The 27,525-nt window shown below is 45.6% G+C and overlaps 1 protein-coding gene across 2 annotated transcripts in view; it reads right to left on the reverse strand.

Moving 5' to 3' along the window:
* COG5 (component of oligomeric golgi complex 5) overlaps positions 1 to 27,525 on the reverse strand; it is a 215,715-nt gene that overhangs the window by 1,454 nt on the left and 186,736 nt on the right. For both annotated transcript variants that reach the window (XM_054726639.1, XM_054726638.1), the window contains 3 exons: positions 19,782 to 19,858; positions 8,018 to 8,144; positions 7,479 to 7,558 (listed from right to left, as the gene is read on the reverse strand). In XM_054726639.1, the coding sequence (XP_054582614.1) occupies positions 7,479 to 7,558; positions 8,018 to 8,144; positions 19,782 to 19,858 (284 nt within the window). The remainder of the gene's footprint in view (positions 1 to 7,478; positions 7,559 to 8,017; positions 8,145 to 19,781; positions 19,859 to 27,525) is intronic.

Raw genomic sequence — 27,525 nt, forward strand, 5'->3', positions numbered from 1 at the left:
TATGTGGCCTTATGGAAAAAGTTTTCAAACCCTGAACCAGATGTTCTAAGTGTTAGATCATGTTTAAGTGGAGCTAAAAAAATGGTTAACGGATTTTTTTATTATTGGTCTACTTAAGTCCCAGGTAAAACAAATTTTTATCATTGTTAAAAAGTTTCATAGCTCTGAGATTACAAAATTTCTACGAAGATGTAAGTTAATACCATTAGCTCACATAATCTCAACTCCCATCTAGTATTTCTCAACTGCTTGTTTTGCTCCCAAACACTGAAAATATTAATCCCTGGTCAGGTTTGTTCATTATTTTCACTTAACTGTGGGGAATGTACTTACCCGGAGTCTGCCAGCTCCACACTCACTCTGCAGTGCCCCTCCCACTCCACTATCCACTTTCACAGTCTCAGCCACTACATACATAATTAAATCTCCAGTCGCTTATTTCTGGCCCGGACCTCCCTCCTGATTTCTGTTACTACCTGCATTCTGGATATTTTGGCCTTTTTCCCCTAAGTATCCCTCAAACTCACCTGTCAGAAGCCTAGGGCAGTACAAACCTACAGAATGAATGTCAGCACCATGGTGGACCCTAGTGTAAACTGTGGGCTTTGTTTGGGTGATAGTGATGTGTCTGTGGGTTCACTGTTATGAACAGACCACTCTGATGGGGGATGGGGATAATTCGGGAGGCTATGTATATATGGGAGCAGAGGAGGTATGGGAAATCTCTGTACTTTCTCAAATCTTCTGTGAACTAAATTTGCTCTAAAAAATGAAGTCATCAAAGAAAAAAAAAAAAAAAACCTGGGGAGGGGGACGACACCCCCTAGGGAAGTATTCTGCCCACCTTTCCCTATTTCAACAAAAGGCACCATCACCTCCCAAGGGCCTCTATTTAAAGCTCTCCTTCAGTGCTGCACATAATCAGTTACCAAGTGCTATTAATCTGTCTTATGTTTTTCCGCATCTAGTCCCTCCTCTTCCCTTTGCTGCAGTTTGAGTCCCGCCATTTTGAGTCCTAATCACTGCTGTAGCATTGTAGATGATGGTCAACCCAGTGCTGTCTCCGCCCTGGGCTAGACCTCCCACACTAGAGTAAGTCTCTGTCTGCAGTCCATCACTGGCCATGCCCTACACCCAATAGGAGAGTGTAAACTCACTTCCCAAACCCTGTCTGTGCTACTACTGGGTTCTAGAGTTTGCTGTGGCATAAAAGGACCCTCCATTAGTTCCCATTGTTTATGTTACCAACACACATTGCAGAGCAGCTTCACCCCCCTTGTGACTCCAAGTCCTACCCCAATGCCACCCCGGGAGAGATCAGGGGTGTGTGTGCAAACAGGACTACACAAAGACGTCTGTGCCTAGCAAAAGGGCTACAAAAGGGCCTGTTTCTCTTCGACCGCTCTCCTAGGCCTTTCTCATGATCTTCCTTATCCTTAGAATGCTCCTCCCCTTCCTTGCCTTCTTCCTTACAGAGCTCTTTACTTAGCACCCCGCTCAAATGCCCTCTTTTTGAGGAAGCCTTTCCTACTCCATCCAGGCAGCACAAAAGAACTGCAGCCACCCTGTCGATGCACCTTCTGCATCAGCAGCCCTGGCTGTTTGGGATCCTTCACGGCTGGCTCCGTGCTCTGCTCAGGGTATGATCACATGACGAGGAGGGCAGGCCACCCTTATTTAAGCAGCCAGGCTGCTGTATCGGGCTCTGGCCCACTACCCACCCAGCTGTATGATCTGGGCTGCATTTGAGCTGACTTGCACATCTACATGATACAGTTATGAGAATGCAAAGATTTTACTCTGACTTAGCTCTCTTTCAGGTCTTACATGCATCTATAAAGCACTTAAATACTGTTCTCCCCACCACACTTTTAGAAGACCTCAGATTCTCCGTGTAATTGAGCAAGACGTCTACACTTGTACCACATTAGAGTGTACCTGCTCGTTGGTCAGTTTCCCTCTTACGATGTAACTTCACTTTGAGGGTTGGGGCTGTATTATTCATTTATGTAACCCAGGACCCAGTGCTTAACAAACATATAATGAGTGAATAAAAAACAAATTAGAAATACAGGCAGATAAGTCAATGGAACAGAACAGAGAACCGAGAAATCAACCCAAGCCATTATGGTCAATTAATATTTGACAAAGGATGCAAGAGCACACAATGGAGTAAGGATGGTCTCTTCAATAAATGGTGCTGAGAAAATTGGACAGATACGTGCAAAACAATGAAACTAGACCACCAACTTAGACCATATAGAAGAATAAACTGAAAATGGATAAAAGACTTAAATGTAAGTCATGAAACCATGAAAATCATAGAAGAAGCTATAGGCAGCAAAATTGTAGACATCTCTCATAGTAATATGTTTACTGATAGATCTCTGAGGGCAAAGGAAACTTAGGAGAAAATAAACAAATGGGACTACATCTAAATAAAAAGCTTCTGCACAGCAAAAAGAAACCATAAAAAAAAAATGACAAGAGAGGCCACTGCATGGGAGGACATATTTGCCAATGACATATCCGACAAGAGGTTAATTTCCAAAATAAACAGGGAATTCATACAACTTAACAAAAAAAAAGAAGATAAATAATCCAATTTAAAAATGGGCAAAAGACCTAAATATAAACTTCTCCAAAGTGGACATACAGATGGCCAAAAGACATATGAAAAAATGATTAAAGTCACTAATTATCTGAGAGATGCAAATCAGAATAACAATGAGGTATCACCTCACACCTGTCAGAAATGGCTACCATCAACAAATCAACAAATGACAACTATTGGCTAGGAGGTGGAGAAAAGAGAACCCTAGTAACTGCTGGTGGGAATGCAGACTGGTGCAGCCATTATGGAAAAAAGTATGGAGTTTTCTCAAAAAATTAAATATGGAACTTCCATTTGACCCAGTGATCTCACTTATAGAAATATAGCCTAAGAAATCAGAGACACCAATCTGAAAGAAGATGCACCCCTATGTTCATAGCAGCACAACTTACAATAGCTAAGATTTGGAAACAGCCCTAGTGCCCATCAGCAGATGAGTGGATAAAAAAGCTGTGGTACATTTATGCAATGGAATACTACACAGCATTAAAAAAGAATGAACTCTAACCATTTGCAACAGCATGGATGGACCTGGAGAGCATTATGCTAAGCAAAATAAGCCAGTCAGAGAAAGATAAATATCACATGATCTCACTCATGTGGAATCTAATGAACAAAATAACTGATGAACAAAACAGATCCAGAGACATAGAAGCAAGGAACAGATTGTGGAATATCAGAGGGAAGGCAGGGGAGGGTGGAGGGGAAGAGATCAACCAAAGAACTAGTATGCATATATGCACATTGACAATAGGTGGTGAAGGCTTGGGGCTGGGAGCAGGCTAGAAGGGGTCAATGGGGGGATATATGAAGTACTTTCAATAATTAAGATTTAAAATAAAAAAAGAAATACAGGCAGATAGAACTTTAATGAAAAGGAAAGCAAAAGTGCAGGAGAAAGTAGAGGAGAAACATGATTGTTGGAGTCCTCGAAAGAAGCAAAGGCATGCAAAATGGAATGGAATGCTCCAAGAGAATAATCTTTTGTGAGATGCCTAGCTCATGTCAGAGCTGGGCTTTAATGAAGCTATTTCTTTATGGGGGGAAAAAAGTTACTTCTTCTAGTAACTCTTCAGGTTGCTATGGCCCTCCCAAAATTTAGTCCCTGGAGATTTATGCACAGTGGAAAAATCCCAACGGCCCCAACTGTCTGAGACAATAATGTGGGTGTGGGTGTGTTTGTATACAGGGTATCCAAAAAAGTGTATACACACTTCAATAGTTGACAGTTGCAGATTCTACTACAGTTTGAAAATGAAATGCATTATGCCTTTATAATTATTCAAAGTGTGTACACATTTTGGGGGGACACCCTGTAGACATCAATCTAAGAAATTGGCGCACTGAAATTCTCAGAAATATCAATGTTCTGAAGTGAATGGATTATATATGTTTTAATACAATACAAAAATCAATTTAGCAGTTTCATTTGCATTCAAAAGGATAAGGCCTATGAACTACATAATATGTAGAAGAAAGTTCAGAAATGAGCTTGGTTAGTTTTTTTGGTATTCGTCAAAAACACCATCAGAACTATGAAAAGAAAAACAGATTAAAGCCGCCCTCCCACATAAAATCAGAGTGAGATTTCAAGCAATTATTAAATTACTTCACTTGCTTGAGCAAAACATCAGCTTTCTTGAAAGTAAGAACCAGTCCTAACTCTGGTTTGTAACCAAAAAGGATTATTAGCACCCTTATTGAAAAAAAAAATTAGTACAGGAATTGTGCCAACAAGTAGTAGAGGAATAGTCTGTCACATGGTAACACTGCTCTGTGGAGGCTTTTATGGAACGAACACAAGATTGACTTTGTCAGGCACTAAGTGTCAGTGTACTTAGTACTCAAATACATAAATGACTCCAAGATCCACCACGAGCTTTCATAGGCAGGTAAGCCCTCGCTTTCCCTGGCTCTCTCCTCCCTTTTGGTCTCATCTCAGGCACCCAGTTTCCAGAAATGGTAGGTATCTAGTGACACAGGGACATCAGGAGGAGAGACCAATCGTTACCCTCCATCTACAGGGATTTGAGGAAATGGTTCCTATCTGTGGGCCCTGGACCAGGGCAGGAGGGCAGGGTCCAGGGACGCACCTGCACTGAGAATGGTATGATAACTGTATCTATAAGAAGTACCAATAGGCAAATAAAGTCTGTAAACATTTTTGACATCATAAATGTGTTCTTCTACTTAGGCTAAGGAAATGCAAAGGACAAGAAGGTCACAATAAGAAGAGTTGCTGCTCCGTTACAAACATCAAGAATAAACGGGCTTGAGGCCAATACTAACACTTCTGCAAAGATTTAGAAATCTTTTCATCAAAAACTCAGTCTTCATCTTTACTGAGAACACATTCAACAGTTACAGATCCACAGTCTTCCCTGGGGGGGCAGCCTTATACCGGTACCGGAGGGCACGCACGTCTGGAGGACCTGACTGGTGGGAGCTGAGTAGGTGCCACTTGGCCCCAGGAGTCAGTAGTTACTCTAATTTTAAAATCAACTTGACCAGTATCCACTCAAGCTCTAACGAAACATCTGGTGTCAGGAGGAAACAGACAGGAAGGCAGAAGAGAGTTCATCATTTGCTATTCATTCAGCAGCAGCAGTCCCACGATCCTCAATTTGTCCTAGTTTATGACAACCTAGCATACTGTGCTGGGAGGAACAGAGAGTATATAACAAGGTTTGCCCCAGAAGCTAAACTAAATTTACTGACATTTAAAGAGCAATGCTCACCCCGGGTTTATCTCCAGGGGAAAGAACACATCAGCGGTGCTCTGGATGCAGGGACAAAGGCAGCTCGCAGTAGCAGACAGGAGGGAACATGCCCAAGGACAGAGCTCCCTGCCTGGCCGACCGCTGGGCGGCAGCAGGAGCCGCTGCTCAGAGCATGAAGATTCTGCTATCAGACGCTTGGAGAGATGGATAGACCTTATTTAAAAAGCATGACATTATTTCTTAGCATGATTTTCAGTTGCTAAATATAGGCTTAGCAACAGCATTGCTGATGAAATCACCCAGGAGACATTTTTAAAAAGAAGAAAAATGATTTGTGATGTGTCCACAGCAGGACAACTATTGTGAACTAATTCCAACTTGTTAAGAAAACAAAAATGAACTGTATTCAATGAACTAAATTCTAAATACTCTTCTAGTACCAAGGGGGTGGCAGCAGAGTGAGTCTTTGCGACTCAGAACAAAAAATCCACAAATAGCCCTAACCGGTTTGGCTCAGTCGATTCGAAAGCTCAGTGCCTCTCTCTGAGGCTGGGCTGATGCTCCTCAAGGACCTCTCACAGCCTCCCTCCGGGGTGCAGTCTTTCACCTGACACCAGTCTTTTCACCTGTGCTGCAGAGCTGCCTGGGCAGCTATAAGAAATCCTAGGCCAGGTCCCAGCTTCAGAGATTCTCAGGTAGTCAAGGCTGTGGCCTGAACGCCGCATTTTTGAGAGCTCTGTAAATGATTCAGGGTGCAACTATCGCCTGCACTTAGGCTCAAGAAAGCCTTGCTCGGAGCTGTGGCCCCCATCAACATCATCAGGACCCTCTGGGAGAACTGAAAATGGTTTCAAGAGCTATTGAAGAGGTACAGCTGATGGATTTGGAGGGTGAGGGTGATGAGGAGCTGAATGATGACTTAAAGGTTCTAGCTTGCTGGGTAAGTGATGGTGCCACTTTATCCAAAACATGGAGTCTAGGACATTGAGCAGAGTTGAGAGGAAAGATTATTTATTTTTAACATTTTTGGGTGAGATGTCTGTGTCACTTTGAGTGGTGACATATGACAGCAAGTTTGCTGGCCTAAGGCCTCAGGCAGTCAAGGCAAATTGCAGACCTGGCAGCCACTGGACAGAAGAGACCACCAGAGTCATGCGTCTGGATGAGCTCACGTGGGAACCAAAGTACAGGGAGAATGTGAAGGAAAGTGAGCCAAGAGCAAACTGGGAAACGACGGCACTTAAGGAGTGGACAGAGTCAACTCAGCCAATGAGACGGAGGAAAATAATGGCCAGAAAGGTGATGTCGTGGAAGCTCCTAGACGGCAGGGCTGTGTCTCCGTTTGCTCTCTGTCCTCAGGGCCTGGCACATAGTGAGCATCAAGGAAATGTGTTCTATCAGTGAGTGGAGGAGGAGTTTCAAGAAGGAAGCAGTGGTCAACTCCAGCTAAAGCTGCACCGTGTAGGAACAGAAATGCCTAGGTTTGGTGGCTAAGAGGTCTCTGGAGATCATGGAGAGAACAATTTCAGAGGAGAATGCTGATGGAAGAGAGATGCTTACTAAGTTATATGTGACCATTAAAACCTCCCGCCCTGGGCGTGGCTGCGTGGAAGGGGTGTGTCTGTGTGTCTGTGCACATGGGTACACACATAGATTCATTTGTGGGCACTACAGGAGGGCACGTGGTATCTAAATAGCTGCTGGGTTGTCCTCGTTTTCTACTAATAACTTCATCATGCTCGAGTATTTTCAAAAGTTTATTCATATCTGTGCTCCACTAAATCAGTAACTGCAACCCATAAAAATTAAGCAGAAAATGAGGAGCCAAGACAATGAGGAGCCTTTTCATAGCTGAAGCTGGTTTTCAAAACCAGAAGTGCATAGTTCTCAGGGCTGCATCAGGCATGGGGCAGCACAAAGGGATGTGAAGATGTGGAAGTGAAGGAACCGGAAAGCAAAAATGTTGTGCCCAACGGTTCTGTCGGGTGCTCCAGCGCGTGTGCCCGTGCAGTGAGGTGCCTGACGCGAGGAGGTGCCACCACGTGTACACACCCACCCAGGCACTGTTCCCTCCTCTCCCCTGCGTCTCCTCCTCTCCCCGGGCTTCTAGAAGAGACAGGTACTCGTGGAACACAAGGCTTTACCTGATGAGGAGGAGTCTGTCCTTTTCAGATGGGTGGTCATCCAGCCACTGGGAGAAGCGTGCATGGGACCACTCTGCCCTCTGAAGGTTGAAACACAGTTAGGGAAGAGCACACACATTCTTCAGTGAATGGCACAGGTGCTGGTTCAAAAAGCGCCCTCCAGGATTCCCAAGGTGAAATCACCTCCTACCCCTGCCTGAGGGAAGGTGGCTCAGCCCTTGGGGCACCTTCCTAACTCCCAAGGAGCCCTGTGGATTTGCCAATTGAAGGTGGATCAGCAAAAGAAATAGGGTCTCTATCAAAAAAGCTTTACGAACATAAATGACTTGTCATTATTATTTAAAGGGCTAATTCTGTATTCATCAGGTACTTCTGACACTGCAGAGCAATGGGAATTTTCCTTCCTTAGTGATTCACTGCTAAGACAGAAATCCATGACTAAAAAGGACAAAGAGAAGGCCAGAAATGCCTTCAGTGAATAGGGCACTGTATTCATAAAGAGGGAAACTCTTAACAGGATTGTGGCTTTCCTTCATTACCTGGAAGGGGGATTTCAGCTCAGTGGGTGCTCTGGTGAACAAAAACTGAATAATGATGCTGAATGGAATAGTGTCCCCCAGAGCAGGACTACTGGCCACGTGCTCACTTGTCTGGAAGAGCAGCGGTCTGCAAGAGGAAAACATGGATGTTACTTCATGCGTTCAACACTGAAAGAGGTGATTTGGTGGAAAAGTCATAATAGCATATTAATACAGGACAGAACAGCATAGGAGTATAACAGTGTAATAAAAGAAGGAATAATAGCATTCTTTCTAAACTGGTCAATTATTAACCATTTTTTAACCCCACATTCCACATGGATACACACGTGCATCACACACTCTGGCAGGCTAACCTGTCCTTCAACTTGTCCTCTCTCAGGCACTTCCAAGCCTAGCACAAGTAGCAGTCATTTGCAGATCACTCTGTATTTCATGCTGGGTGTCCCGGGCAGGACACAGGTGGTGGATGACCTTGGCCTGCAATTCCCAGGAGGCTCCAGAGCAACATACTAGGAGGTCAACTTTAGACCACATTGAAGCACCTCCTCCATAAGTCACATCCTCCAGGGGCAGACTCATCAGGCACCAGAGCCCTGCTGAAGCAAGTCCTGTGCTGTGGTGTCAGCCTCTGAACAGCACATCCACCACTCTAGTCATGGCCAGTCCTCACAGCCCACTGGCCTGGAAATAAATCACTCCCAATGACGTGTCAACAGCAATCAAGGCCCAACTACAACAGGAGAGTGCACACAGCACAAACAGGGGTAGGGGGTGTGCACCTGAAACACCCAGCACAGCTGAGGAGGCTGTGCCACTGAGCCCTACAGGACACCTGCTACATAAGACCACTCAACTAAGACTGGGAGATATAGTAGCTCTACCTAATACATAAAAATTAACACTGGGAGACTGCCAAAATGAGGAGATAAGGAAACTTGTCCCAAATGAAAGAATTGAACAAAACTTTATAAAAAGAACTAAATAAAAAAGAGAGAGAGAGAGAAGTACAAATAGGTTGTTACAGAACAGTCATGGATGTAAAATGCAGCATAGGAAATATAACCAATAATATTCTATGGGTACCAGATTTATCAGGGTGATCACTTCATAAGTTATATAAATGTCTAATCACTGAGTTGTACACCTGAAATTAATATAATACTGTATGTCAACATAATATAACACTGTATGACCTTGGCCTGCAATATTTAATTGAAAAATAAAAAATTATTTTTAAAAAAGAACCTGAAAAAAATGTTTACAGGATACCATTTGAAGCCCATGAAATTTTTATCTCTTTAGGTACCCCAAATTCTCTCTTTGGGTCAAAGTAGACTCCAGTTACCTACATACTTGAACCATATCCTCAGCCTCTCTTGGAATTATTTTTACTTGGCATGACCCAAATTCCTGGGGGCACCAAGGGGTGCTGTCTTAAAGGTCTCTGGAGGCTGACTCTGGTTGGAATGAGGATGAGGCTGCATCCCAGTTCCACTTTCCACAGAATGGCGACCTCTGTCCCAGCAGGGGAAGCTGAAAGTTCACGCAGCCCAAGGTCCCTGCATGCTCAGCAGCAGGCATTATTCCCAGGTGGCTCCCTGGAACTGCAGATGGAGCATGTGGCCCACCAGTCTGCTTACTACACCACTGACAAGATGCTCCCACATCTGAGCTGTAAAAAGGGGAAGAAGCAGTGGGGACAAGGTCCCTCCACTGGGTCACAGGCTCATACCGCAGGCTGGCAGGCCACTCTGAGGGTGTAGGGAGACAGGGGAGCTCATGCCGTCACTTCCCTCCCTGCTGTCCCTGGTTCTGTGGTCTTCCCCTGTCCCCAGAAAAGCCCACTCTTGCCTGTGCCACATGTAGGGTAGGATTCACCTTGGTCCTAGTTCATGGCTTAAGGAGACCTGGGAGGTCAGTCCTGCCTGACGGTCTCGGACTTACTGAAGGACAGCCCTATGGAATCCTTTCTGCCTCAACAACAGGAAGATAATCAAGAATTTCAGTCCCCATCTCTCTTGGTGCTCCCTAAATGAAGTCCCATGTAAAAAGGCTTCCAAATTAAGTACTAAGGAACACTGACCTTCCTCGTAGGAATAGATATATTTCCTTCCTTCTGAAAATGAGAATTACATAGCTGATTCTGTTTCTCTTTTAGCCTTGGCTTCGGGAACTTTATAGTCAAATTGGAAACTTACCTATAGCAATTAAATTAGTTTTATGGTTTGAATATTTGTGTTTTCCTTCAGTATATTCTTGATGCAAACTGCAATGATACAATGGACAAAAAGAAGGGAAGGAGGGAGGGAGACGGGGGAAAGGAACAGTCTGCAATATGCCACCTAGCAGGCCGACGGATATGAGGTTGCTGGCTGGGAGGCCTGCAGAAGCCAGGCCTGGTAACACCCAGCTCACTTTAAAATGGGATCTTTTAGTCAATCACCTGTCCCTTTGGAGCTCTGAGTCACAGTAGTTATTTTTCTGCCAAGACCAAATCTTCGCCCCTGCCACTCACAGGACTGCCAAACAGCCATAGAAAGCAAAACTAAATCTTATTCGAGATTATGCATCACTGACATGATTAACTGTAAACATCAAATGCAGACATTTCTGGTGCTTTTTAAATAGTCTGACAGACACAGCATGAAAACCTCCCTTCTCCCTGAATCCAAGTGGAATCTGAAATACCATCAATTTAAAAAATAAATTACCATCTGAGATAATATAAGGAACAAAAGAAGATTAATTACGGTGTTACAAAACGCTGGTACCCCGAATGCCGCAATATCATTCTTAGAGAAAAAGAAATATAGCAGCACTTTCAAGGTTAAACTTTATAGCCAGCAGGTAGTCTTAACTAATCAAGTATTGGGTCCCATTAGAAAAAGCTGCATTTCTAGTAGAGGATCTCCACAGTCAAGTGACTCATAACTATGTAGCTATAAGTCTTCTGTTAAGGACAATTACAAAGTGAAGAAAGACAAAAGTCCTGCTGCTCCTATGTGCATACTCAACATTAGCGGTGGCCCATTCCACCTGCCACCACCCCCAGTGCAACACTTTTGTGAAGGGCCTGGGAAGGTAGCAGGACCACTGAGGCTGTGCACTGAGACCTGGAACCGGCACAGAAAGGAGAGGTAGTAGAGGAAACACAATTCCCCCACGCCCAGGACAACTGAAGGCCTTCTGAGAGAAGGGAGGGGTGGAGGCCCAAGAGGGGCCATGTGCATCCCAGAAGAGAGAGAATCAGGGGGGCTATTGACTGGGGGTGAGGCAGGGCTGGAAGTAGAGAGGTTAGAGGACTGCCAGGTTCCTTTCTTAGGTCCAGACTGTCAATCCAGCAGACCAGGTTGAAGCGGAGGTGAGGGTTTCAGGCCAACTTTCTATAGTACACTGGGCTCGAGGTTCCTGATGCATCTCTGGAAGCCTGTATGTGGCCTGAGACAGTGAGATGGGGCATTTCATAGAGAAGGTTCCCACGGGGGGAGGGTGTGTGTGTGTGTGTGTGTGATTCTCTTTTAAATTTTCTGACATTTTCCTGGATGGTTTGTGGAAGCACTCAAATGCGGCTCTACGACCAGAATACAAACACTGGGAGCTTCTGGAATAAGGAGCGGTGGTTACAAGCACAGCTTTGGGATCAGGCAGCCCTGCTGCTGCGATTCAGACGTGCTGCCCTGGCAACGTACCTCCTCTCAGCCTCAGCGGCCTCAAGGGGGTCATAGCTGACTCACAAGTGTTGTGAGGGTGAAATGAGAAAATATCAGTACCACAGTGAGCACAGGATTAGCATAACGTAAATGATTAAAAGTGATTTCTAGAATTAAAATGATAATAAACTAAAAATCCACTCCTGCCTGTTGACTGGGTGCTCTCACACTGCCCAGAGAATTGACAAACAACAAACCAAGCCCCAGATGCGCTGCCTTCTGGTTACGATGCTGACATCTAACCTTGGAGTTAAGAACCTAAAAACCTTGGGAAATAGCTATTTCGGGGGATGGGTTGACCAGTCCCAGATTCAAAAGTGGAAAGAAAGGACAGAACACATTTGGGGGTCCTCATGCTAAAAGTGCTAAAAATGGCAGCTGCCGGGATGGCTGCCTTTCAGCTCTCAAACACGCAGCACGGAGGGCTGGGATTTCAAGCAGCAGATGGTCAGCAATACCAACTGTAGACACAAGAAACCCTCAGCATGCCCACAACTAAAAACAGTTGACATGAACATTCTAGAGTTACTGATGGTTTCCTTCTTCCCAAGACCTCATGCTAACACCCATCACAACAGCCCATATCGCCTGTGGCTTTCCCTGCTCTTCCATCAAACCTAACAAAGCTTCTAGCAGAGCGGCTGGGGACAAAATGTAGGGGCAAAGCTGATCCCTCCAGAGGAAAGATGGTGGTGGCTGCCTGAAGGCAGGCCTGGTCCCCAGCGGCTGAAAAGCACACAGTCCCTGTTCTGCCCTTTGCCTCACAAAGATCTGCACTGCAAAGGTCTAGGGTCAGAGTTCTCCAGCCCCTGGCCAGGTGGAGCTCTGCTTCTCTGGAGTAGAAATAGAAATCAGCCAGGGCAAATCCCTGTGGGCAGCTTTCTGAGGCAGCAGAAAATAATATATGCCACGTTCATGTGCTCCCTGGGACCCTAATGGAGACAGTAAAATGCAAATGTATGCAAGAAGCTTGCTGGCTGAATTAAATAGTCCACTAATATCACTGTCAAGAAGAAAGAGCCCTACGACAGATGGCTGCATGATGGGGGAGGGGCACCTGCTGAAGCCTTCGTGTGTGCGTGCATGCGTGCGAGAGAGACAGAGAGAGAGAGAGACAGAGAGAGAGAGAGAGAGAGACAGAGAGAGAGAGAGTGAGAGAGAGAGAGAGAGAGAGAGAGGCCCTGGGGTCTGCTCCCCAGGCTCTCTGGCTGACACTGTCACACTCCCTTGCAAAGGACCCACTATCGTCTCCTGCAGCCACTGCCACTAACTCAGACCAAGGCCCAACCTGCTGAGTGTGGATGGTACGGCTGCCCATTATTCTTGCCTCCCAGCCTTATACACATTGCATAATGGTTTAGTGTATTTATATTATTTTTTTAGCTCCCTTATTATTTTAAAATGGGGACAAATGCAAGAATGATTTTAACATATATTGACTTTTCTGACTACAACTATAAAACAACCAAGACAGAAAATTTGAAAAGTATAAAAAAACCTTTAAAGGAAAAATCACTAGTGATGATCCTACTATCTGAAGATATCGTTTTGATGTTTATCATTCTTGGCTTTTCCTCTACACACACACACACACACACACACACACACACACACACACACACACACACACACTATTTAAAAACAAGTGACCCGGTGCACGGATTTGTGCACATTGAAAGGAAATTAACTAGAAGAAATATTTTAATATTGCTATTCATCCTTTCTCTATAATAGAAGTGTCAACCTAACTCACGATCGACAATGACAGATTGAAACACATACATATGATTGGCGCCAGTGAGTCAACTTAGCCTTTTATATACCAGTATATAGAATAAACTTGCTTAATTAGACCTGCTTTCTGATGTAGCTAAACTTTTTCCAGCCCAGTGAAGCACCCCAACTTCTCTTTCAGGTAATTGTCAGCAACACAGCAGTAAATATCACCACGAAGCAGATTATTATTGTAGATCACGCAGGGAGAACTAAGGGTCAAATATTTAACGGCAGCAGTGTTTGACTACATTCTGTGCAGTGAGAAAACCTGAAGTCATTTCAAGGTCCACCATTTCTTACTTCTTTTCAATTGGGTCAAGTTTCTAAGTTTTCTAAATCTCTGTTTTCCAGCTAATGAAAAGAAAATAGGATTCTACCGAGTCTCCTATCCACCTACTCCAGGACTTCTGTGAGGATCAAATGAGATGAGGCACGGGAAAACGCTTCACAGACATTTGGTTAAGTGTAAATGTTTGCACCTGGCTATAAAGCAAGTCGTGTTCCTGGGCTGAAGAAACTGTAAGGAGGCTAGTCGCTCCAGAGAGGCAGCGGGGCGTTGCTACGTGACATCATTACCCGGCACCCACAGCTACCGTTTTCCGGGCAGAGCTGTGGGACATATTTTGAGCTATGGGGCCTTGGCAGCCTGGCTGCGATTTGGTGGGGTGTCACTCTGGGTGGTGGCGGGGCCTGTGTCCCACTTGGGGGAAGCCAAGTGTTGGTTTGTTGGCGCGGGTCCGTGGTGCCATTTATTTTTAAATGGCCAGTGCACGTCAAGGCAGCTCCTGCATTGAGCGTCTGCCCCCTGGTGGTCAGTGCGCATCATAGCTACCAGCTGGTCGTCTGGTCACTTAGGCTTTTGTATATATAGATAGTAGGAATCGTATCACATATACTGTTTAGTAATCTATTTATTCATTTCATGATGCATTAGGAAATATTTTTCATATTATTAGTTGTTAACTAACAATACAAATTGCTTATTGTTGCATGTATTTGATCCACTGAACATGGCATACAGTATATTATTTGGCCAATCTCCTACCGACTGCCATTCAGCTGATTCAGAACGTTTGGGGAAGAGAGATTCTGAACAAGAGCCAAGCCAATTCTATACATGGCACTGGATGATGCCTATTCCCTGTCACAACTCACAGCACAGATGGGAAGATTAACAAGAGTGGGCCCTTTCATTGCAACTGCTCAGAACTAATTCTGAATTAGAAACAGATCTCTAACAAGTTTTTGCAGGCAGGCAAAGAGAGGGCCTAGAATTGTGTTACTGGAATGAAGGTTACTCTGTACTGATTTATTCCACTCTAGGAAGGGATTCTGTAGACCCCTTCAAACAGGTAAGCGTCCGTAAGTCAATTCTCTTCATGTGACAACTGTGGAGAAGCCTGCAGCGGGGCCAAGGGCTTTTCCAACATTTATAGGCAGAGGCAGTGGTGCATACTGACATCTCTCAAAAGATGGGACCTAAAACATTCTTTGCAGACTATTACTAGATTTTATCTCAGAATACAGTATGTTTTCATTTTATTTCCTGATCTGGTTAATCCTAAAACCTTTATCAAATGATTGTCCAAGTCCTATCAGTTGAAAAAATGCTAATATCTATTGAATACATTTCTGCTGATTTAATATGACTGTAGAAATATACTGGCAGATAGAAACCTCTGTTAGAATTTTTCACTGAATTCAAGTTCCAGAGAATGCTCCATAGGTAAGATACAATCTACACTAATAAAAGAGAAACATGCAAATTGACCATCCCTCCGCTACGCCCACCAGCCAATCAGGAGCGAGTATGCAAAGTAACCCAACACAGATGGCAGCGGCCACAGAGCTGGAGCAAGAGGCATGGGTTGGCCCCGGCGATGGAGGAAGCCAAGCTTCCTGCCCGCCCTGGCCACCGCTCAAGGAGTGGCTGGGGCCTGGGTCGCCGGGGGGTGTGGCCAGACTGAAAATGGCCCTCAGCCACTTACCCAGGCTGGCCACACCCCCATGGAGTAAGAGTCCCCGCTGGGGGGCTTGGCCAGCCTGCAAACAGCCATCAGCCCCTCACCCAGGCTGGCCAGGCACCCTAGCAGGGAACCCCAACCTGAAGGGGGTGTGGCCAGCTTGAAAACAGCCCTCAGCCCCTCACCCAGGCTGGCCACAACCCCCAGCGGGGACCCTCACCCCATGGGGGCGTGGCCGGCCTGCAAACCACCACAGGCCCCTCTCCCAGGCCGCACCACACCCCAAGGGAACCCCCACCCTGATCTGGGACACTCTTCAGGGCAAACCAGCCGGCCCCCACCTGTGCATCAGGCCTCTAACTATACTAATAAAAGGGTAATATGCTAATTAGACTGGGAGACCTTCCAGGAGACCTTCTGGACATTCTTCTGGACAAAATCATGGTGGCGGGGCCGAGGTAGAGGCAGTTAGAGGCCAAGGGGGGAGGGAAGTTGTGGGTGATCAGGCCAGTGAGGGGGGCCATTGCGGGTGATCAGGCTGGCAGGGGGGGCAGTTGGGGGTGAGCAGGCCATCAGTGGGGGTCAGTAGGAGGTGATCAGGACAGTGGGGGGGAGTTTGGAGTGAGCAGGCCAGCAGGGGGACAGTTGGGGGGGAGTAGGCCAGTGGGAGGGGAGGTGGGGGCAAGCAGGCCAGCGGGGGGGCAGTTGGGGGTGAGCAGGCCAGCAGGGGGAGCAGTTGGGGGCGAGCACACTGGCACGGGGGGCAGTTGGGGGTGATCAGGCTGGCGGGGGGGGCATTTGGGGGCGAGCAGGCCGGCAATGGGGGGCAATTGGGGGCGAGCAGGCCAGCAGGCAGAGTGGTTAGGGGCAATCACACAGGCAGGCAGGTGAGCAGTTAGGAGCCAGCAGTCCTGGACTGTGAGAGGGATGTCCGGCTGCCGGTTTAGGCCTGATCCCTGTAAACTGGCCGTAGAACATCCTTCGAGGGGTCCCAGATTGGAGAGGGTGCAGGCCGGGCTGACGGACCCCCGCCTCCATGCATGAATTTCGTGCACTGGGCCACTAGTTTATATATATATATATAAAAGGCTAATATGCTAAGTGTCCCTCCCACCGTCAGACCGGTCGCTATGATGCGCACTGACCACAAGGGGGCAGACGCTCAACGCAGGAGCTGCCGAGCTGCAGTGACTTGGCAGTGGCGGTTCTTGGGTGACGCACCCCAGAACCAGAGAGGAGGGAGCCTGATTCCTCACGGGGCTGTGTGATTCCACCTTCGCTGTGGGTTATGTTGTTGCTGGGGCACTGTCTTCCCCAAATCTGGTTACGGCACACTTGCGTTTGCGTTCCACTCCTTGTACAACAGTAACTTTGCAGAGTGCCCTCTTGCACTCCGGGACCCCTCAGGGGATGCTGGAGAGCCGGTTTCAGCCCAATCCCCACAGGCCAGGCTGAGGGACCCCACCTGCCAGAGGGATCCCGCTCACTCCAGAGACGCTGGGAGGGACCATGGGAGGTTGGCTCCAGGATGTGTCCGGCCCATCTTGCCCAGTCCCGCCCCGCCAGCCACCTTCTAATTAATTTCCTTTCAATGTGCACGAATCCGTGCACTAGGTCATTAGTTAGTATATAAGTGCTGAGGAAGCTCAGGTACACCAGAATCCCAGGAGAAGAGGGCATAAGTCTTTATAGTTGTAGAAAGAAACAAACCCTACTGCTGTTACTAGAGCAGCTGAAGTGTAAGTGCTAAGGGTCCCGTGAGAAAGGTGAGAAACTGCTGGATGCAAACCATTAGTGAGTCATGAAAGCATTTAGTGGGTTAAAATAATAAAACAAAAAAGAAATGTCAGAGCATATTACACGTAAGAATAATTACTGCTTCATGACACACGAGTGGGCATGTGTAGCATGTGTGGGTTTGAGTATGCCTGCATGTTTGCATGCAAATCTATGCCAGACTGTGATACAGAATAACTCTTACTGTAAGTCATGGTCAAAAGTCTGAAACCCATTTAGATTGACTATTGTTCCACAAGAGGAGCTAGATATAAAAAAACAGGGTTTTTTTTATTATACATTGATCAATTATTAATTTTTTGTATAAATAGGTACTAGAAGGTGTCACTATTCAAACTAAAATGATCCTTCAAAGTCCTCTTCTCATGTGAGAATTGGAAGGCTAACAGAAAATTCCCATCTTAAGTGACTGTTTTAACAGAATTGGTCTTATGTAAAATCCTTATATCACCATACTGTGACACAATTTTTTTTTTTCTTAAACTGATTTTTAGAGATAGGAGGAGAGGGAGAGAAAGAAACATTGATGTGAGAGCAAAACACCAATCAGCTCCCTCCAGCACACTCCCTACTGGGGATTGAGCCCCACAACACAGGCATGTGCCTTGACCGAGGATCGAACAGGACTCCCTTTTCAATCAACAACCTTAGGTTCTTATATCTCAAGTGACATTACACCTGAATTTCCTATTACCAAAAGCTTGGATGAAATAAGAGAGAAGAGTGATTATTTAAAGAACTCATTGCTTATTGATTACTCTAGTTTCCAGTACTGAGTCCATTTTTAGAAAGCCACATGACTAGACTCTCCTTTTTTATTTTTAATGTATTTTCTAAAAAAATATTTTTCTTTGTGACTGGACTCTCTTATCTTCATAGAAATACATTCAAAGACCATTGTATAGGGTGGGGCAAAAGTAAGTTTACAGTTTTTCATATGGAAAATAATATAATTAATAAATAATGCAAGAATAAATTCTGTGTTTTGCATACTCAGAGCTATAAACCTACTTTGGCCCCACCCTGTATGCTGTGGGACATTATGGATAGTTTATATGAAGGCTTCTCATCTGGTATGCCGTGGCCACAAAATGGTGATAAATATTATGCTGATCCCCTCAGCCCTCACAGATGGTAAGATACTATCTGATTGTACACATTTTCTCTGTGTGCCATGATGTGAAAAGGGAAGTGGTGGCTTACTGAACAAATAGCCACAGAAACATCTTATCCTATATTATAAAGAGGTAATATGCAAATTGACCGCCACGCCATCACATGATGGCAGCGCTCACAGTGGGGGCGGGCCGGCCCCACCGAAGGCCTCGGGTCCTCCTGCACGCCCCCCCCAACTGACTGAGAGCTCACCCAGGCTCCTCCAACGAGCTGCCCATCCCTTTCTTCCTCCCTCCTGCAAAGCTGAAGCCAGACTGTGGTGTCCAACAAATTGTTATAACGCATGTTGTTGAGAGAATCCTCCCTTCCTCAGCTGGGGCCGGCCGCTCCACGCTCCTGCCACTGGAGTCCCCTCAGCCCCGCCAGGGGCCTCGGGTCCTCCTGCACCCACCCCTCCCCCGCACTGACTGAGGCTCAGGCAAGCAGGGCCGGCCCGAGGCTCAGGTAACCAGGGCTGGCCGAGGCTTGCGCTGCCGGCAGTGGCAGCAGCAGAGGTGTGATGGGGCATCACCTTCCCCTGATCGCTGGGTTGCCTCCTGCCCCTGAGGGCGCCCGGACTCTGAGAGGGGGCAGGCCGGGCTGAGGGATGGGCCTTTCATGCACTGGGCCTCTATTCTTCTAAAATCTGTGATTGAAGACACTAGTCATCAAGCAACTCAAAATTCCTTAAAATCTAAGTTGGTAAAAAACCTATCTAAGCATTCAGCACTGAAAAGGATTTTCCCTTAAATTGGTATGTTCTTACATCATGAGTATGAATTAACTCGCTGTTTTTCTTTTGAACTGATTTTTAGGAAGCTCAATTCTAAATTTTGTGCTCAACTATACTAGCCATCTTCAGTTTAACTACATTTCATCACTAAACACTTATTTTAATATTCTATTCAATAGTTTTATGCAAGGTAAACTATGACCTATTTATAGAAGTAGATTGGATTGAGAATGATAAATGAATAAATTAAAATTTCAGAAAAAGATGTCTATATAATTATGAACTGTCTGGTATTATTGTTCAATATACTTCTGTAAAAATGGAATTAAAAAATTCCCCTAGAAAGAACATAATCAAATTTGCCAGCTCAATCTTTTGAATTGTAACTCAAAAATAACACACACACACACACACACACACACACACACACACACACACACACATTAGTCATTGCATATAATTCTATACAGGTTTCTGATTTGCATAACTTTTGAGATGAACCATAGGAAACTGCCATTGTTGTAGTTCACAAAAGGGTTAAATGTTGGCAATTTCATACAGTTAAAAAGGATATATCTGCTAATAGATATGGATTTATTAACAGCAATAATAGGGTTATGCCTCACCTAAATGACCTCAGCATTCGATAGGACTTTCCTAAATCAGATACTCTTCTGCAGAATGGACCCACAGCCATCTCCATCTGAAATATAAGAAGATAACATTCATAGCTTTTAATGTCAGAATCCTAAGGTGAACTGGAGATACACCTGGATCATAGAAAGTTGTAGCTTGCACTAAATTTATCTTGACTATGAGGCAAGTTTTAAAAGCCAATCAAATTTATTAAAAGATAAGAACTTAGATAACTTTTGTGCTTATTTGATAAAGGGCATAAAATGAGACAATTCCTTCAAGAGAATACAAAAATATTTTTGGTTATGTAAGAGAAAAAAGTTTAGACCTTTTCTCCATTAAAAGAGTCAGAAAAAGGAAGGTGTGAAGACTGACTTTGTGCCTATACTTTAAGTAAGTTTAACAAGCTCTTTTATATTAAATATAACAATGACGATTTTTACCAGGCTGGCTCCAGTGATTAAATGCACGGATTCTGGAGGTAGCACATCTGTGTAAGAATTCCAATTTGCAATGACTAGTGTGTGGCCCTGAACTTAAACTCTTTAAGTTCCAGGTTTCTCATCTTTCAAGCAGAGATAATACCTACTTCATAGAATTATGCAAATAAATAGATAATTCCACAAAGCACTGTGTGCATGGCATATTTAGTAAGTCTCTTTAAATATTGGCAATTATTATCAGTATTTTTAAAAGTTTCCCTCATTTATATGATTAGTAAATTTGCATTCAGACAATAATTTAGCAAATATTGGTTTTACTTCTCTTTATTTTCCTCCTTTGATTGGAAATTTTACTTGGCAGTAATTGGAGCTTTAGGCTACCTGCTCCTTACCTACCAATTGCATATGCAAAGTGTTTGCATATGTGGCACTCAGAGGATGCTGTCTCTCCACTCCTACTATAAAGAGGACCCTAAAGGATGGTTTAGTTTAGAAAACAGCTGAATAAAAGGCTGCTCCCTGGTAATGCAGCATCTTTCTTCAAGAAAAACGTACAAAAGGAAAGTGGGGGCTTCCATCCTGCTGGCCATCCTTCTGAAAAACTGTTCAAATCTCCTTGCCATTGGAAGACCATGGAGACCTAAACAATCACTCTTTTGAGAAAAATTTTTGACTCGCAATCCATTGCAGGCACCAAGCCAGACATGGGGATGAGAAGATGAATGACTGTCTTGCTCTCTCAAATTTAGCTAAGGGGATATATATTTGGTGTGTGTGTGTGTGTGTGTGTGTGTGTGTGTGTGTGTGTGTGTGTGTATACTAGAGGCCCAGTGCACAAAATTCGTGCACGGAGGGGGGTTGTCCCTCAGCCCAGCCTGTACCCTCTCCAATCTGGGACCCCTCAAGGGATGTCCGACTGCCCGTTTAGGCCCGATCCCACTGGGATCGGGCCTAAACGGGCAGTCGGACATCCCTCTCACAATCCAGGACTGCTGGCTCCCAAATGCTTGCCTGCCTGACTTCCTGATTGTCCCTAACCACTTCTGCCTGCCAGCCTGATCACCCCCTAACCACTCTGCTCCAGCCTGTTTGCCCCTAACTTCCCTCCTCTGCCAGCCTTGTTACCCCTAACTGCCCTCTCCTACAGGGTTGATCACCTCCAACTGCCCTCCCTTGCAGGCCAGGTGCCTCCCAACTGCCCTCTCCTGCTGGCCATCTTGTGGTGGCCAACTTGTGTCCACATGGGAGCAGGATCTTTGACCACATGGGGGCAGCTATATTGTGTGTTGCAGTGATGATCAATCTGCATAGTACTCTTTTATTAGATAGGATAGAGGCCTGGTACAGGGGTGGGGGCCAGCTGGTTTGCCCTGAAGGGTGTCCCTGATCAGGGTGGGGTTCCCTTGGGGCGTGGGGCGGCCTGAGCGAGGGGCCTGTGGTGGTTTGCAGGCCGGCCACGCTCCCTGGCAACGCAAGCGGAGGCCCAGGTATCTGGAATTTATTTTCCTTCTATAATTGAAACTTTGTAGCCTGGAGCAGAGCCAAGCCTGGGGCTCCCTCCGAGGCCCGCAGCCATTTGTGTTGGGGTTATAATTGAAACTTTGTAGCCTTAAGCGGGTGGGCCTGGCCAGGGTGTGCGGAAAGCTTTGCTTCCCCTGTTGCCGGCGGCAACCCTGGCCTGCTCTCTCAAGCTCCATTCTGCCGCCATTTGTTTGAATTTGTTTACCTTCTATAATTGAAACTTTGTAGCTTGAGTGGAGGCTTAGGCCTGCAACGGCTGGCAGAAAGCTTGGCTTCCTCTGTTACCTAGGAAACCTTGCTCTCTGTGGCTGTAGCCATCTTGGTTTGGGTTAATTTGCATACTTGCTCTGATTGGATGGTGGGCGTGGCTTGTGGGTGTGTCGGAGGTATTGTCAATTTGCACATTTGTCTATTATTAGATAGGATATATATATATTTATCTAAATGATATAATCAATACTCAAAAATCCTAAGAAAGATGTGTGTGTACACATATATGCACAAACATACATACATATGCATACATTGATGATTATTCAGCAAAATGACATGTGGTATCAAATGTATGAACTGAGTGTCAGGGAAGAACTGGAGTGTCCTTCAGAGGGTCGTGAGGGTGACTTCTGAGCAGGTGAATTTCTCTCTTTTGTTTTTTGGTTAATCCTCACCTGAGGATATTTTTCCATTGATTTTTAGAGAGAGTGGAAGGGATAGAGACAGAGAGAGAGAAACATCGAAGTGAGCGAGACATCAATTGGTTGCCTTTGTACACGCCCCAACCAGGGCCACGGATCAAGCCTGCAACCAAGGTACATGTCCTTGACTGGAATCAAACCCGGGACCCTTCAGTCCCCAGGCCCATGCTCTTTCCACTGAGCCAAACTAGCTAGGGCTGAATTTCTTTCTTAACACAGACACAGAGTATATACTAGGGGAAAACTCCGTTTTGAAAAACTTGCTAAAATAGAGAAGAATAAATACAGATTTGTGCCAACAATGTAAAACAGAGCAGCTTTGAGCTGGTGCTCAAATCAGAGGACAGTGGGTGGTGGGCTGTTCGTGGGGCCTGTGTGTCTATTCTCTGTGGGAGTTCCTGGTTTTCTTCAGAATGTGTCATTTACTTTACACTGAGCAGAAAGGAAAAGTGTGATTATCATATATCTGAGTTGGTAATTCCAGTCATGTACCTGTGTGTGTGTTTGTGTGTGCACGCACATGCACGCATGTGCATATGTAATAGTTTTTTACACACTGAAATTATGTGAAGTATTTTTCATAAAAGCAAATAAGTGGCTGCAGGGAAAAATTACAATATAAAAGAATATGACCTCGAATGGCTGTGTAATCTATGATGATGCAGGAGATTTCTATGCCATAGGACAATTTCAAAAGGTTAAGTGCTTAAAATTAATTTCTCATCCATAACCATTTTCTTCTGCCAGAATTCCATTAAATAATAAAGGCCATGTTTCTAAAGGGCAGGAGTGCTACTCTGAGAGGAGGTGACCCTGCAATTAGCTGTGAATACAAAAATGGCATGTGCAACTGCCTCTCTTCAGCTCCCATTTGGAGGGAATGAACGGTCAGCTGCAGGCCCGGAGAACTAATTACATAGCTGCTCCTTCCCCACCGCAGACATTTGGTTAACCACAGGGCATCTCTGGATGCTCCCAGGACACACCTGACCTGACACTGTTCATGAGAAATGGCAATAGGAATTAGAAGAAAAATTAGAATCTTGATTATCTTGTTTTCTTTTCTCAGTTTGTATTTCTAGGCAAAAAGTGAAATGTAGATATAAATGTATACTTCAAGGACACCAGAAGACCTATAAATAGAAACTGCTAGAAGTACCCCTAAGTACATAATTTAATGGTAACACCAGCAGTCACCCATTCCCTCAAGGCAGAAACGTAACAGAGAAACAGAGGGAGTGGTGCTTCAGAGGACACTGTGGACAAGTCCCTGAAGGGATTCGGAATCAGCAGAGCCCCGTGGCCTTGGACAAGTTAGTGCTTTCCACTGTGTGTGTTGGGTGTAGACAGAGAGACCATGTGGTCACAGTAAGGAATTAATTATCTGTAGGAAACCACCTTGTGCTGTGACCTGATTCCTAAGGGGCTGTGTGTTGGGTACTTCCTCTCCATGAACCCTCCCAATGGCATTTGCAACCACTTTCTCTTTCACCTGTGCAATGGTGTTGGTGGGGAGAAGTTGGGATTCCTAAAGAAATCTTTAAAATATATCAATATCTATCTTTGCAACTGAACTTTATGCCAAATAATCAGTATTCACAAACATACTCCAGTGGTCTCTTCTTGAGCAATTTCTTTTTCTGTCATTTATGCCTGAATAGCAGGCACTTTTCTCACAAGAACTATTTTCAAACCCACAAAGGATTTGTGTATTCCTGATTCCAGTGGCCTCAATGGCTTTGTTTAATTTTGAATACAGTTTCAATAATGAGGCAGTCTACGGTTTTCTAGTCTCTAGTTGATGCCTGTCATTAATATAAATGTCAGGGTGATGCTATTTAAGTGTTTTCACTGACCCCAGAAAAATATTTCCACCCAAGTACGATTCTGAAAGCTGAGGTACAAAAACACATAATTGCAGTTGTGGTAAGACAGCAAATCAATACTCCAAATTCACTTTAATTTTTAAAATATGGGCGGGGCGGGGGAGTAACAGCTGCATAATATTTGCCGAAATTACTGGTCACAAATATGATTGTAGTTCGTCTACCTGTCTTTCCTGTGCCCACTGCCCACCGCCAGGAAGCCATTCCTCAGGCAAATGGAGGGATGTTCGGAAACTGGGCACACTGTCCAGGAGTGAACAAAGCAATCAGTACCACACAGGCTGCGGCAACCAATGTCATTACAGGACTGGAACATGTACTATTAACACTGAGGAAATGCTGTGTTGTAAATGCCTTTTCTCTCTATATTTAAGAAATGAAAAACAAAGGATGCCTTAGAGCATATACGAGTTTCATTTACATAAACGGAAGGGACCTCGGGAAAGGTCTGGTATACTGGGCAACATGTTTTTAAAAAAGAAGGAATGCCAAATAAAATTCTTAATGATGAAGTTTTAGGAAGGTGGGGGCTCAGCCCTGCCATTGGATGCTATGCATTTTGAGCAGGTGCTTGCTACAGTAGGCAGGGTTAAAAGACAACACTTTCCATCCTTCAAGACTCTTGGGAACATATTAAAATGAGAAGCAAACACAAAAAGCGCCTTCGTCCTACAGCACTCTCGCTCTGGCCATCTCTGCTGCCACTCTAATTGGACTTGAAGTGCTGCCTCCAGGAAAGTGACTCAAGAACCAGCTGGAGCAGAATGCAAATAAACTGGAGGGGGAGGGAGCCCAGGGGAGAGGAGAGGATAGGAAAAGAAGGAACAAAATTAAGAAGGAAAGGGCAAAAGAAGAACAGACACTCATTTGCGTATAGCTCATAACATTTATAATAAACTAGAGGCCCGGTGCACGAAATTCGTGCACTGGGGGGGTGAGGGGATGTGCCCCTCAGCCCAATCTGCACCCTCTTCAATCTGGGACCCCTCAGGGGATGTCCAACTTCCAGCAGTTGGACATCCCTCTCACAATCCGGAACCACTGGCTCCTAACCACTCACCTGCCTGCCTGCCTGATTGTCCCTAACCCCACTGCCTGCCTGCCTGCTCGCCCCTACCTTGATCTCCTGCCAGCCTGATTGCCCCTACCTTGCACTCCCCTATCAGCCTGATCACCCCAAACTGCCTGTGCCTTGGCCCCCCGTCTGGCCTCCCTCTGGAGGCACCACCCCCATAACCCCAATGCTGCTGCCACTGCAGCTGGTTATGGCTGCCTGAGCCTTGGCCTTTGTAGCCACTGCGGCTTTGTCTGGAAAGATGTCCGGAAGACAACCACTCTAATTAGCATATTACCCTTTTATTAGTATAGATTTGGGGACCATTACAACCACGCAGAACTTGAAGAAAACACATGGCCCTGGTCAGTTTGGCTTAATGGAGAGAGCATCGGCCTGTGGACTGAAGAGTCCAGGTTTGATTCTGATCAGGGGCACACATGCCTGGGTTTCGGGCTCAATCCCCAGTAGGGGGCCTGGGGCGGCAGCTGATCAGTGATTCTTTTTTTTTTTAAAATATATTTTATTGATTTTTCACAGAGAGGAAGGGAGAGGGATAGAGAGCTAGAAACATCGATGAGAGAGAAACATCGACCAGCTGCTTCCTGCACACCCCCCACCGGGATATGTGCCAGCAACCAATGTACATGCCCTTAACCGGAATCGAACCTGGGACCTTCCAGTCCGCAGACCGACGCTCTATCCACTGAGCCAAACCGGTTTCGGTTGATCAGTGATTCTTATCATTGATGTTTCTATCTCTCTCTCCCTCTCCCTTTCTGAAATTTTAAAAATATATATTTTTTTAAAGAAAACACATCATCTTCACTTTGGGCTTTGTCATCTTACAATATCCTTTGTGCAGTGTTTTAACTTCCCTCAACTTTCCTTTACCCACCTTTAAAGTGCAATCTATTTTGGGGAAGATGATCAGGAAAGTGATTCCAATGGGTAGAAGTTTTTTTTGGAGGGGATGGGTCATGAAGATATTTAAAAATTGAGCATGGTGATGGTTGTACCACTCTGAATTTACTTTAAAAAACCAGTTCATTGTACACTTTAGGTGACATGTACAGTATATGGGTTATATCTCAACAAAGCTGTTCTTTTATTTCTTTTTAAATAAAGACCAGTCTTATAATCAGTTGCAGATGTTTTCAGAGGCCCCTCAAGATTTGCTCACCATGTCCCAAATCACGGCTGTGATTCCCAGTTGCCTCCACTCCTGGTGGATCTGGATGGTGTGGTTTGCAAAGGAGAAGGTGGCAAGAGGCTTATGGAATTTCGGCAACCCCATTCCCCCGGTCTCCTCATAGGGCACCAGGGCCATTCCCACTGGGCCAGCTCTGCTCCCTTTAACCTGTTGGGCAAAAGAATCCTGCGTGCTCTGGCCAGAAAGTGCATTCTTTCTTAGGTGGCCCGGATGCTTTTTTTAAGGTCGTTTTATGGATTCAAAAGAATAAACAGAGATGTGGAAAGCTTTTGTCAAAATCCTTTCACATGGTTCTTCCAATCTCATGGGAAATGAGATGTGGCTCTGAATTCATCCCAAAGTGTGTCTTTGGGCAAAAGCACTCAGAACGGTACAACTCCTGCAGAATGCCCCACACACTTTGCTGTCAGGACTCAGGGGGGCTTGAGGGTGAGCGAGGCGGCAGTGCCAGCACAGGACCTGGGAGAAGGTAGCGCTTTCTACACTGCCCAGGCCACGTGGACTACAGCAGTACCTGCCCAGGTGGGCAGGGTGTTTCTGCTGTTTTGTTTTGGTCTGCCCTCCACCCCGTCAGCCATGGACCTGTGCCTGCACTGCGACTGAATGGTTTGATGGCCCTACTTTTTGGTGGACAGTGGATGCACTCCCAGAGACTGGCAGTTAGACTCTGGTGGCTTCTGAGTCCCTTGCGGGGAGAGCCCGGCCCTAGGTCAAGAACAGACTCAGGCGTCCTCGGCCAGGAGGCCTCCTTGGGCTAGGGGCCGCCACAGTTTGAAGGCTGGCCATGACCCCAATCCTGGCAGGGGTCTCCTCTGGGGTGCTGGCAGGCCTGGTCTAGGGCTGAGGGCGGTTTAGAGGCTGGTCATGCCCCCGATCCTGGTGGGGATCTCCTCTGGGGCGCTGGCAGGCCTGGGTTAGGGTC

This window comes from Eptesicus fuscus, chromosome 14 (genome assembly GCF_027574615.1).
Source record: "Eptesicus fuscus isolate TK198812 chromosome 14, DD_ASM_mEF_20220401, whole genome shotgun sequence".
Taxonomy (NCBI): Eukaryota; Metazoa; Chordata; class Mammalia; order Chiroptera; family Vespertilionidae; genus Eptesicus; species Eptesicus fuscus.